At 42.9% G+C, this 14,184-nt stretch overlaps 1 protein-coding gene across 1 annotated transcript; it reads left to right on the top strand.

Moving 5' to 3' along the window:
- Positions 1-2,922: 2,922 nt before the first annotated feature.
- Positions 2,923-4,103, top strand: LOC135611546 (uncharacterized). Its single transcript, XM_065107185.1, has 2 exons — positions 2,923-2,950; positions 3,040-4,103. Exons 1-2 carry the CDS (start codon positions 2,923-2,925, stop codon positions 4,101-4,103), a joined length of 1,092 nt encoding a protein of 363 aa, XP_064963257.1.
- Positions 4,104-14,184: the final 10,081 nt, after the last annotated feature.

A 14,184-nucleotide genomic window follows, 5' to 3' on the forward strand; every position in this document is an offset into this window, starting at 1 on the left:
GAGTCTCGAGGGACTCGACCAACTCAACCTACACCGGGAATCAGTTCCTACTTATAACGATGGAAGGCCACGTGGGTCAATATAATTGCCTCATGTTTACCGACTTAATATTATCGAGAGATGTTTCTATGATTTGATCTCCTAATATGACATGTCACACATATACATATTTAATATATATCTACATCGCATGCAAATATATATACATATCTAGTATGTGTATAAGCAATCACACCAGATGATCATGGACTACAACCTAATATGATTAGGCCCGAGCCAGTAGGCCTAATCACTCACATCAAGATCTATGTGTGCAACGGTGCATCTCCATGCCCTGTGATCGTCCATCTCGTCCTCGTCGGTTCCGTTGACATTTTGATGCATCTTGATGCATCGCGATCGTCCGTCTCGTGGGTCCCGCTATTGCATCCACTCTCCCGCTGCACCTCCTCATGTGATTACAACTTAATCATAGGCACGCAGGCCCGACAATAAACGAGAAATATAATGGAGGCTCGCAGACCTCAATAATAATAATCACAAGTACACACATCACACGGTCCATGATCATCCGTCCACACATCATACAACATATGTATAAATAATCATCATCATGTAGGACTACTAGATAATAATAAAAATAATAATCAACTAAACTTTTTAATTAATTAATATTTTCTGAAATCAGGGACATGTAGGAAATTTCTCAATTCCTAAGGGTATTGTCATAATTTGGATAAAAGACAGAAACTGGAATTTCTCAAATTCACAGGGGCAAAACTATCCTTTTGCCCAAAACCCTAATTTTCTCTTACTGCTGCCGCCGCCGCCACCCTGCTGGCGGCGGCCTATGCGACGGAGCGAGGGCGCTGCCGTCGCTTGCAGGCGGCACGCCTGCTGGCGGCGCTGCCGCTGTAGGTGGGCGCCCCCCGCGGGCAATTCTGCCGGTGGGGCAATGCCCGCAGGCGGTGCTGTCTCGCCGGGCGGCCGCCCCTATAGGGGGGGGGAGTTTCGCCCGCGGGAGCAGCGGCGGCAAGCGCCGCTGCCCTGCGGCGCCTCACCCCGCTGGAGAAGCGGCCGCAGGCGCCTCTGCCCGCGGGTTGCCAGCCCCGCCGGACGCAAGCCTGCTACAAGCAGGCCGCCGGCCGGCTGCTGTAGACGCAGCCCCTGTGCTGCCCGCCTTCGGCTGCGCTACATGTACGCGGATCGAGGGCAGCAACTGTTGCTGCCCTTCCTTGTTTTTGCGTCAACGATTTTGACGTCAAAATTCTTCCAACACAACACACGCAGTTCAAAACCAATCATTCGCACGAACAACCTGGCTCTGATACTACTATTGGGAAATCTTGGGGGCGACATCATATGCGCAGCGGAAGAACAAGAAAAACAAAATCCCCGATTCCCAAAAAGATGTTCGTCATCGTGCGAAGATTGGTGCGCAAAGTCCGCGAAACTTAAAACTGCGTATAGAGTAGATTGTGTTACCTAGGGAGATCGTATATCCCTGTTTCCTTGCAGATCCTTAGGATAGGGTGAAGGAGGTCAAGCGTCTTCCTCTCTAGCGGGGATCCACACAGCAGGGTTGCGATGACGCACCTCAAAACTCCAGGCCTACTCTGATGTGGAGAGGGAGAGGAAAATAGGAAAGGCAAGCAAAGGCTCTAGCCTATGAGGCTCTGAATCCCTCCTATTTATAGAGGTCCCCTGTCAAACCCTAATGGGTCCTCTCCTAGTGGGTATTGGATCTGCATCCAATAAGACAAGGGCTACGTCGGATATCTTATATCTGAATCTCTACTCATCGCAATGCCTACCATATGTGTGTGACCCTCTAGGCCCAATATCGAGCTGGCCGTGAGACATACCTGTCAGAACTCCTTCTAACTCAGTGAATTATTATCTTTGTAATAATTCACTCGACTCATCGACTACGGACGTACTAGGCCACAACGCTATAGTCCCCAAACGATACAGGGGAATCCAATCCATTGGACCTGTCTGTCCTTAGTTACCGTGTACCTATAGTCCCTAATCCATCTAATATCCCAGAGACCGTATATCGAGCATGGTGCTGTCAGACCCATACGGTTTCTACTCGAGTCTCGCTCTAATCGGATTCTCCCGGAGAACTCTTTCTCTCTCAACCTGAATGACCCTGGCCAGGGATTTGTCAGAGCAAGAACACATGGGATATTCCTCTCATGACGCCGAGAGTGGATGATCCTCTATCGACACTCAATAGCCCTCGTAAGGTTGACTACCACTCCCAATGACCAGCTGTACTAGATATGGGACAGTCAAACCTATAAGTCTGATATCAAAGAGTGGAGCACTCATACAGGACATCCTTGGTGTCTCAAGTCTAAGGACCAGATATACCACTAGGACTACGGAATCGCTGTCTGACAATAAGGCATCATCAACCATCCAGCATTCCGTAAGCGGATCAATCAGTGAACTCATTCTCCGATGAGCACCTGTACTATATCCCTAGTGTCCCTACACGAGCAGCTTTGAGACTAACTACATCTATCATATGGACGGGTATACAGCACACCAGTCTGTCCGGTTATCACGATGTCCCTCTCGAGTAACCTATGACCAGGATTATTTAGGATATGTGTTTAAAGGTGAATCGATCTCATTATCGTGATCTCATCACGATCCGATTCCCATTGCAAAAATCCAAGGACATCACAATATATATATGCACATATGCAATAGTTATAAAGTGATATACGACAAAATATAATAAGCAAAAAGATTTTGTATCAAGTCACACGTGCCATCACTCACGTGATTGGCTTGCTGGGCACCTATGACTAGCACAGCTAGCTGCACCAATCTTCAGTCTCATCCCTCGACCAGCTTGCCGAGGAGTTCGAGCAAAACTTCCTCACCAGCACGCCACCCAGGCCTTCCATGGCCACTCTGCTCGCACTATCCCAGCGTGAGGACGAGTCGCTCTTTCAGTTCATGGCACATTTTGGCACCGAGATCCGGGGATTTCTATATGCTCACCCCTTCATATTCTTGCAGGCCTTCCTGATGGGTTTAAAGCCTTTGAGAGGTTCTTCTGGTCGCTGATCGAGAAGTCGCTGGCGACCATCTCCGAAATGCTCCAACACGCCAATCAGTATGTCACCGTCGAGGCACTGGTGGTAGGAAGGCACATAGAAAGCAAGAGGCCAAGGTTGGAACTGTCTTGGGGAACGACCTCGATGGCCCCGACACCACCCCGCCATGGGTTCAGCCGGCAAGAGCTACTACTCCCGAGGCCTCCACCTCTCCCCCTAAATGTGTCTCATACCGAGATCTTCCTCCAAATCAAGGAGACGAGTCTCTTGCAACAACCTCGTCCTATGAAGGCCACTTGCAAAGATCAATCTAAATATTGCAAGTTCCACCGAGACCATGGTCATGACACGGAGGACTGCCGCGACCTCCAGAATCAAATAGAGGCACTAATCCAAGGAGGCCACCTCAGATGCTACCTCAAATCCCAGGAGGCGACTCCACGCCCCAAGGGGCTTGTCGAGAGACAGATCGACATCATCTCTAGCCAGCTAGTAGCCGGCGGCAACAACATGGCGGCAAGAAAGGCCTACACCTATAGCATGGTGGAGAAACGTCCCTGGCCCAAGCATGAACTTGAAATCACCTTTGGAGCAGGAGTGGTGGAGCGCTCCCACCACAACGATGCTCTAGTGATCTCCATCCAAATCGCCAATGCCCGAGTTAAGAGGGTGATGGTTGACACCAGGAGTTCTGCTTACGTTCTTTACTTCGATGCCTTCAAGAGGTTTGGCTTGACCGAGGGAGATCTCACTCCTATGGCGTCAGCACTCATAGGGTTCACGGGAGATTCCATCTCCCCACTTGGGACCACAGTCCTCCCCATCACCGTCGGGGAGGAACGGAGATCAAAAATAGTAATGACCACCTTCATGGTAGTTGACCTGCCCTCGGCCTACAACATCATCCTCGGCTGCCCAACCCTCAACAAGATCAGGGCGGTAGTCTCCACCTACCATAGAACCATCAAGTTTCCGACCTCCGTAGGGATCGGTGAGGCCCAAAGTGACCTAGGGGAGTCAAGTTGATGCTACCTCACCGTGGTTACTCTCCCAGCAAAGCCGCACCCGACTCCGATTCCTGATCCCCTTGAAGCACCCATACCACAAGTGACGTTGGAGCCCCCGGAGCCACTCATCAAGGTACCCCTAAAGAGGAGCTAACCCGACTAGACCGTCAAGGTCGGGGCCATGCTCCTCGAAGCAAAACAGCTCCACCTCGATGATTTCCTAAGGAAGAACGACGACATATTTGCGTGGTCCCTCGAAGAGATGCTCGGGATCGACCTAGAGGTGGCACAACACCGGCTCAACATTGACCCCGAGGCATGGCCGGTGAAACAAAAACTAAGAAGGTTTGCCCTCGGCCGATACAAGGTGATCAGAGACGAGGTAGATCGCCTTATAAAGGCTGGGTTCGTTGCCGAGGTTAAATACCCCCGGTAGTTGTCGAATGTAGTCCTCATTAAGAAGCCTAATGGAAGTTGGAGAATGTGTATTGATTACACTGATCTCAACCGAGCATGTCCCAATGACTACTATCCGCTCCCCAGGATAGACCAATTAGTCGATGCCACCGCAGGCCATGAACGCCTCACGTTCCTGGATGCATTCTCGGGCTACAACCAAATCCAGATGACAACCCAAGACCAAGAAGACACTGCCTTCGTCACTAACCGAGGGGCGTATTGTTACAAGATGATGCCCTTCGGCCTAAAGAACGCTGGCGTGACTTACCAAAGGATGGTCGACAAACTTTTCAAGCTCCAACTTAGGAGGAACATTGAGGTATACGTGGATGACATGATTATAAAGAGCAAGGTCATAGGGGCACATTTGGCTGACCTCGCAGAAATGTTCCAAACACTCGGGCGATTCAACATGCATCTGAACACTACGAAGTGCGTCTTCGGGGTCAGCTCGGGGATGTTCCTTAGCTTTATCATTCACCGATGGGGAATAGATGCCAACCCAAAGAAGGTATGTGTCATTACTGAGATGCACTCCCCCTGCTCGGTCAAAGAGGTACAGCGCCTCGTCGAGAGGTTGGCAGCGCTCAGCAGGTTCGTGTCGTGCTCGGGCGACAAGTGCCTCCCTTTTCGCACTCGGGCGACAACTTTAATTGGACTCCAGAGTGCGAGGAGGCCTTCGAAAAGTTAAAGGCGTGCCTCACCCGCTTGCCCCGACTCGCCTCGCCCGAGTCGGGCGAGACCCTCGGCCTCTACCTGGCAGCCTCGGCACAGGCCGTCAGCTCAGCGTTAGTTTGGGAGGTACCACCAGCGTAGCAGCTAGTGCATTACGTTAGCCATATCCTCGGGGGACCCAAGGTGTGGTATTCTTTGATCGAGAAGCTAGCTCTCGCCCTTATCATGACGGCCGAAAAGTTGCAGTCCTACTTCCAAGCACATACGATCGAAGTAATCACGGACCAACCGCTACGACAGACCCTTTCCAACTTTGATGCATTGGGTCGTATGCTATGATGGTCAATCGAGCTCAGTGAATTCAACGTTCAGCACTCCCCTAGGATCACCATCAAAGCTCAAGCATTGGCCGATTTCATTTCTGAGCTAACTCCCGAAGACTAGGCTATGGTGCTGGAGAGCAATTAGGGCACATGGACCCTGCACGTAGATGGCTCATCCACTTCTGGGGGAGCTGGCTTCAGGCTCATCCTCAGAGACCCGACAGGAGAAACCTACGAGAGGTCGCTCCAATTGCAATTCCGAGGCACTAACAACGAGGTCAAGTATGAAGCGCTGCTCCACGGCCTACGTCTCGCTCTAGAGATGCATGTAGACGACCTTGAAGTTTTCAACGACTCCCAACTAGTGATGAGACATGTCAATGGGAGCTACGAAGCCCAAGACCCAAAAATGGTGTCATACCTAATGGAGGCAAAGCGACTCGCCCACTGGTTCAATCGCCTTTCAGTTGCTATAATACCTCGGGCATAGAATGAGTGGGCCGATGCCCTGGCCAGATCAGCCTCCACCCGCATCCCAGGGTCGGCCCCAGCCACCGAGTCGATAGCGACCCCAACGATAGCTACTCATGAGGCCGCCGAGATGAATCTACCACCAAACTGGATAGAGGAGATCCTCTGCTACAAAGCGGGTGGAGAGGAGCCTAACGATCCGATGGCTGCAAGATGGTTGAGGCAAGCTCGAGCCTAGTACTGCATCATTGGTGGAAAGTTGTACTAAAGGGCTTTCTCCCAACCCCTCCGGCGTTGCCTCGTGCCGTCGGAAGCCGGGATAGTCTTCGCTGAGCTACACGAGGGGATTTGCAAGGCGCACATCGGGGGATGAACCTGTTGAATCTCGTATTTTGATGACGAAACTACTTGATATATGTTTATAATTTAAACTGCATTTTGAGTGATGCAGGTCTACTCGATCAGGATTAGACAGTTAACGCAGGAGGAATTGATGTTGCGCCAGAGGAGATCACGTTATGATATTGGATGGCAGAAGACTTCGGATGTCGGGCATCGGGCCAAGAGCGGAATTGCGTCAAGGATATCGGGGTTGCGAAGGTCAACCGCTGATTGGGCAATAAGCCGCAAGAGAGGACGATGCGCTGAAGAATCGGACGAAGTGCTAACCAATAACGTGTCGGGCAACAGAATGTCAATTCGCGTTGTAATAATTGTCTAGATCGGAGTAGAGTTATGACTTGTTTGTGCAGGATTAACTACGATAACGACGAAGACATAAAGCGAAACAAAGGATCGGAGTCAAGCGCGAAGGATTTGTTGTGAGTTCGAGAGTTTGACGGAAGTCCGAAGGTTCGTCGGGAATGCTGCCGGAACTAGCCGAGAATGAGTAGGGAGCTTGCCGAAGGGTTTTTCGGAAGCTCGCCGGAAGGTTCGTTGGAAGTTCGCGGAGCTCGCCGAGAAAGATCGGAGCTTGCCGAAGAAGTTCGTTCGAACTCTTCAAGATCAAATCGTGAAGTCTAGGAGCTTGCCGGGATTCTACAGAAAGAGTTTATCGGAAAACCGTCGGAAGTTCGCCGGAAGCTCGCCAGAAGAAGTCTTGACTTACGGACTTTGTAATAGCTTAGAAAATATCTTTAAATTCGTAGTTAGTAGGTTACTTTGGGTTAGGATTAGGTGTTAATCCTATAAACCAAGTAGGAGCCAATTGGGCTCTAGTTTGGACTGGTTTGGGCCAATTTTGGAGCCCAACCAGTGAGCTAAAATAGTGTAGGCGGTGGCACCGCCCAGCACCCGAGAGCTGGGCGGTGGCACCGCTTGGCTGGGCGGTGGCATCGCCAGTCCACTGTCAGTGTCAGACACTGACAAGCGGTGGCACCGCCACTGACAGGCTGTGGGACCACCAGCATCGGGAACCAAAGAGAATTCAAAATTTGGAGCCCAAATTTGAATCCTCTTGAGGCCTATAAATATCCCTCAAATCTCAGCTGAGATTACAACCTTTTGAAAAGTAATAGTTTGAGTTAAGAGCCTTAGAATAGTTTTTACAAGCCTTGTTTTTCATATTGCTTAAGTGTTCACCTCCTCCCATCTTGTTGAAAAGAATTGTAAGAGTGTGAACCACTTGTAAAGGTTGTAAGAAGGGTATTAGTCCTTCCCCTACAAGAAATTTGCTAGTGGAAGTTGGAAGCCTCTTCGAAGAAGGCTTCGCAAGTGGATGTAGGTCATTTTGACCGAACCACTTTAAAAACTACTGCGTTATCTGGTTTGCATCCTACTCTTGCCATTTACATACTGCAAACTTCTCTACTTAGTTACTACGCTTCCATACGTTTCTAAGTTATCAAGCTTCTAAAATCGGTTTCCATTGATATTGCTTTTCATCGTACGAAAGATTTATCAAAACCGAAGTATTAATCCGCTGCCCTAATTCAGCCCCCCCTTCTCAGTGCCGCTCCGATCCTAACAATTGGTATCAGAGCCCGGTATTTCTCATTTTGGATTTACACCCGAGAGAAATGGCTATTCATGGCTTTCAAGAGGGCTTATCGATTTTTCGTCCACCGTTGTTTAACGGATTGGACTACACTTATTGAAAAACTCGAATGAGAGTTTTCTTGATTTCTATGAATTTGGATTTATGGAATATCATTAAAAATAATTTTCAACTTCCCTCTAAACTGATGAACGAATGGTCGAATTTGGAGAAGAAGTATTTTTCTTTAAACGCAAAGGCTATGAATGCCTTATTTTGCGCTTTGGACAAAAATGAGTTCAATCGGATTTCTACGTGCGAAACGGCTTTTGATATTTGGCGAACACTTGAAATCACGCACGAGGGAACTAGTAGAGTCAAAGACTCGAAAGTTAACATTTTATTGTATGATTTTGAGCTTTTTCGAATACAATCAAGCGAGACTATAGGCGACATGTACACCCGTTTCACGGATGTCGTCAATAATCTAAGAGTTCTTGGTAAATCTTTTTCGAATTTTGATCTCGTAAGCAAGATCTTAAGATCCCTTACAAAAAGGTGGGATCCTAAAATAACCGCAATACAAGAAACAAAAGATTTAAATATTTTTCCACTTGAAGAACTAGTTGGTTCGTTGATAACATATGAAATGATGCACAATACACATGATGAACATGATGAACAAAATCACCTTCCAAAGAACAGGAAGGATTTGGAACTCCGAACAAATGAATACCACTTGAGCGATAACTCAAGTGATGAGGACAATGATGAACTTGAACTTCGAACACTAAATCTTAATAAGTTTATTAAACAAAAATCTAAAATAAACAATGAACTTGAACGGAGGAAGAGGCCAAAGAAGAGGAAGGCAACCAAGGATGAATCAAGAACTTCCAAAGGTGAAATGACGAATTGGGCTTTGACGGGCTTCGACTATAAGGTAGTAACTCAACTCTCTTGAATTATTTTGTAATTACTTAAAGCCCTTCATAAGTGCTTAATTTAGATAGTAGGAATAGGAAATAAAACAATTATTTTTCAAAAATCATATCATGTTTTTCTTTGTAGCATCTTTGAAAAATTAAAAAAATTGATCATGAAAAGTATATTGCAAAGGTTTCATGCATGTTATGTTTTAAAATGTTGAATGATGCAATATTAGGGATGATAATATGATATGTGATAATACTTAGGATTAATCCATACATATGTATACGTCGTGCATGAGTTTTTGAAGTAAATGTTGATTTGAACCTCTCATTTTAGATTAATATGCTTTTGGTCTAATCGTTTTTATGATGAATTAAGATGATATTCTCATGATATATTAAGATGACATAGTGCATGTACATCTATGTATGAATTTCTTGATAGTCTTTGATGATAGACGTGATATCATGATGTGTTTGGTCTTAACGGCTTCATGACGAAACTTATGTTTCAATTTTAAATGATGATACTTGTTTTCACAAAAAGACTTGAATACCCTCACATGAAATCAATTGTATGAAATGGAAATAATTTTCTATCCTATTGAGATTATTGAATTTATTTTACCAATCTTGTGAATCTCATGAAAATAAACATGATGAATATTTTATAAATGAGTTGTCTTATAAGATTTTGCCTTTACGTCTTGAACTTTCATGCTTATGTTGATTTGGCATATAAAGACTAAGGCATGCTTAGATGAAAAAGAATCACTTAAAAAATACTTTTCCTATCTGATCGAGATTAATGATTTCATGATATTTTGTGAATCTCGAAATTGATTTTGATGACTTGATTATGAGTTTCAAGTTACCGATTTGATTTGAATAAGTTTTATTTAAATCATAATCTTGATCTTGCAAAATTAGAATCATAAATAATATCTTTTGGTATTCATGAATTGATACTCATAATATGAAAGTATTGGTATTCATTGTTAGGATCGGAGTGGCACTAAGAGGGGGGGGGTGAATTAGTGCAGCGGATTAAAACTTCGGTTTTAGTAAAATCTTTCGTACAATAAGAACGGAACTTGAAAAGCTTTAATCTTGAAAACGTATTCTTAAATATGTGCAGCAAAAGTAATAAGGAACTTAAAGCATATAAGAAGGTTTGCAATAATGTAAATAGCAATAATGAAATGCAAACCAAGAATCACGCCGATTTTAGAGTGGTTCGGTCAAATGACCTACTCCACTTGCGAGGCCCCTCTTCGATGAGGCTCCCACCTTCCACTAGCAAGTCTCTTGAAATGGAAGGGTAAATACCCCTCTTACAACTTTTACAAGCGGTTCACTCTCTTACAGATTTTCAACAAGAAAGAAGGAGGTGAACACTAGCAAATTGAAAACAAGACAAGCTAACACTTTTCTAAGGCTTTTCTCTCAAACACTTGCTGCTCAAAAAGTTGTAACCTCAGCTGAGATTTGAGGGGTATTTATAGGCCTCAAGAGGATTCAAATTTTGGGCTCCAAAATTTGAATTCTCTTAGGGTTCCCGGTGCTGGCGGTTCCACCGCCCAGCCAGGCGGTGCCACCGCCCAGGGCTCGGGTGCTGGGCGGTGCCACCGCCCAGCCAGGAGGTGTCACCGCTTGGCTCTCGGGTGGTGGGCGGTGCCACCGCCCAGCTAGGCGGTGCCACCGCCTACAGTGTTTTCAGCCCGACTACAGTGTTTTCAGCCCGACTACAGTGTTTTCAGCCACTAGTTGGGCTTCAATCTTGGCTCTCTAGTTCGCTGGTTTAGCCTAAACCAACTCTGACTTTGGGCCCAGTTGGCCCCTAACCAGGATATAGGATTATCTCTTAATCCTAATCCTAATTACAAGTGGACTACATAACCAAAACACATCCTAAGCAAATTTTCAACCGCGAACGTCGAGTCTTGTTCTGGCGAGCTTTCCGACGAACTTTCTGCCGACGGGCTTCTAGCAAGCTCCCGAACTTGTGATGACTTTAATGAGTAGCCGAGCCTTCTCGGTGATCTCCGTGAACCTCCGACGATCTCTTCGGCGAACTTCCGAAAATTCCGACAGGTTCCCGATTTCTTCTCGGTTGGTTCTGGCAGCATCTCCGACGATTCTTCGGACTCTTAAACGTCCATCGAACTTGACTCCGGTATTCTCGCTTTGTGTTTTTTGGTTATCGTAGTTAATCCTGCACACACAAGCAAACACTCTACTCCGATCTAGACAATTATTATAACGCAAATTGACATTCTGTTGCCCGGCACGTCATTGGTTGGCGCTTCATCCGATTCTTCGGTGCATCGTCCTCTCTTGCAGCTTGTTGCCCAATCGGCGGTTGACCTCCGCAACCCCGATATCCTTGGCGCAATTTCGCTCTCCTTGGCCCGATGCCCGACGCCCGAAGCCTTCTGCCATCCAATATCCTGACGTGATCTCCTCCAACGCAACGTCAATTCCTCCTGCGTTAATTGTCTAATCCTGATCGAGTAGACCTGTATCACTCAAAATGTAGTCAAACATTTAAACACAATCAATTAGTTTCATCATCAAAATCCGAGATTCAACAATCTCCCCCTTTTTGATGATGACAACTAATTGATGACTAACGGAGTTAACCTTAACTCCCCGGAGTTTAACTAAACTCCCCCTATCAATATGCCATTGATAGAACACTTGGATTATCCCAAATCCAAGTAACATTCATCACATGTTATGAAAAACATTTAAACTATCATGCAAATATATAAAATATTTAATTCAATGCATGAAGTCATCAATATACTTCTCCCCCTATGTCATCAACAAAAAGGAGAAGTAGCTACTCTTATGTGTTTATTATATGGGTTCAAACCATTGCATGAAAAACATAATATTAAATTTTTATCATCATGCAATTTTGAAGATAGAAAATTTAGCAAGTAATGCATCATGCTTGGGACATTCAAGCTATCAAGTTTTAGATATACAAGTTTTACAGCATATAAGATAGCACTTTTGGTAATGTTCAAGATAGCAAGTTCTACATCATGCAAGCTAGCAATATTGAGATGTTCAAGAAAGCAACTCTTGCTTCTTGAAATATGCAAATTGTAAGCTAGCAAATTTTTGCTTCCTTTGCAATGTTTGAGCTAGCAATTTTGCTTCCGTTGCAAAGTGCAAGTTAGTATGTTTTGCATCTTGAGATAAACAAGATTGTATTTTTGGTATGCAAATTTATAGTATACAAGCTATCAACTTTTGCACATAAAAAGTTAGCAAAATTTTACATCTTTTGAGATGTGCAAGATGGACTATTTTGCCTCTTTTCAAATTGTGCAAGCTAGCAAATTTGCTATCTAGCAAGTTTTGCTCCCCCTTTGTCAGTGTCAAATAGAAGAGAATAACAATACAATCATGTAATTCATTTCTCTTTACTATAATATTCAAATCATGATAAGGGTAAATAATAAAGATGAAAAATGAATGTCAAAAGACATATATCATTTTTGACAAATTTCTTCTTTTGTAGATAGAAAACATGATAGGAAACAATCTTGATTCAAAAAGAAAACTCAAGTTATAAATTATCAAGATGTCAAGTAGCATGTCATGGTTTACAAAAACAAGTTTCTTGCTAGTTAATAGCAAAAAGAATCTCAATTCATGCATATAAAATCTTATGATTCACATAGAACATCTCCTCTTTTATAAAACGAGAGAATCATGATGAAGAATCTTGATTTACATAGAGTTTCAAAATATAATTATCAATATCATGAATACTAAAAGACCATGAAAATTTTGATAAATATCCTTTTAAATAGAAAACAAACTTGATTCATTCAATAGAAAATTGTGAGAAATCAAGATCATGATTTCAATAAAATCCATTAAATTCAAATCATTTTCATAATCTATGAGATTCATAAAAATAATACAAATAGATTCATCAAAATCAATAATATAGAAAAAATAATTTTCAAGAAGAAAAATGTTCTTCTCTTTTAGTTGCTTCAATTCATGTAATTTATTTCATTCAAGCATGCCTCCCTTTTTTTTATGTCAAATAAAAACATGTATCATGTTTAAAACCGAAAGTGCTAGATTTATTATGACAAGGATCAATAAGGCACTTTCATTATGGTAAAAAGAAAATCGATAATCTGTAAATTACAAGATTCATTATGCATAATTTTAAAAATCTTATGCATAGAACAAAATCATCAATCATGATATCAAGACATTTATCATTTAAAGCATTCATGATTCACATCATATGCAATACATCACATATATTATCATAATAAAAGGCATAAGTATTGCATGCATCATTCCAAATTATAAATATTTCAAATCATAATGGTATTAATTTGTCAAATTGCATCCTACCATGCATGATCATAACTTTTCATTTGTATGCATCAAAATAATCTCAAGAGTATTTCATGCATGATTTTATATCACCAAAAAAGGAATATCAAGAAGAAAATAATTGGTGATGCGATAAACATTTCATGAATTTAAGGAATTACATAAAAATTTTATCATGAAGGATTAGAACATGTGAATACCAGAAGACATGATTTCTTTTTGAAAAACCTACTCATTAATAATCAAAAGAAAATCTTAGGAGATCGATTAATGAAAAATCTTGATTCATAATAAATCTTAATTTGTAAATATCACAGAATCAAGATCATGATTTTAGATAAAACTCATTCAAATTCAAATCGTCTAAATCATCAAAATCTCAACATTTCTTTCAAGAGATTCAAAATGACATAAATAATTTTATTGGTCTCTTAGGTATAAATCAATAAGATAGAGAAAAAGAAAATTTTCAATAAAAAATCTTTCCTCCTTTTGTTTCAACTTATTGATTGATTCCATGCATGCATCTCCTTTTCTTTCAAATCCATGCATCATCGTTTTAAAACAAAAAAAAATCAAAGATCATCAAGATAAAAAAGTGCAACACATAATTCCAAAAAAAAATGATTTCAACTCATTACTTCAAGTCAAATCAATATCATGATTTTGATATAACTCATTTGTAATTCAAATCATCAAACCAAAATCATTTTCAAGGGATTCATATAAATCAACAAGATAGAGAAAAATAATTTTCAAGAACAATGCTTTTCTCTTTTTAGTTATTTAAATTCATGTCATTTATGCTAGATAAAAATGTGCATCAACATTTAGGATCGAAAAATGAATTTTGTCATAAAAACCATCAAGACCAAAAAATCATCATGT

This window comes from Musa acuminata, chromosome BXJ2-5, assembly GCF_036884655.1.
Source record: "Musa acuminata AAA Group cultivar baxijiao chromosome BXJ2-5, Cavendish_Baxijiao_AAA, whole genome shotgun sequence".
Lineage (NCBI taxonomy): Eukaryota > Viridiplantae > Streptophyta > Magnoliopsida > Zingiberales > Musaceae > Musa > Musa acuminata.

Excerpts from the sequence above, each read along its gene's own strand:
- LOC135611546 (XM_065107185.1), top strand. The coding sequence starts at position 2,923 with ATGGCCACTCTGCTCGCACTATCCCAGC. Across the intron at positions 2,951-3,039 it reads TCTGCTCGCACTATCCCAGC|GCCTTCCTGATGGGTTTAAA; the intron begins GTGAGGACGAGT and ends ATATTCTTGCAG.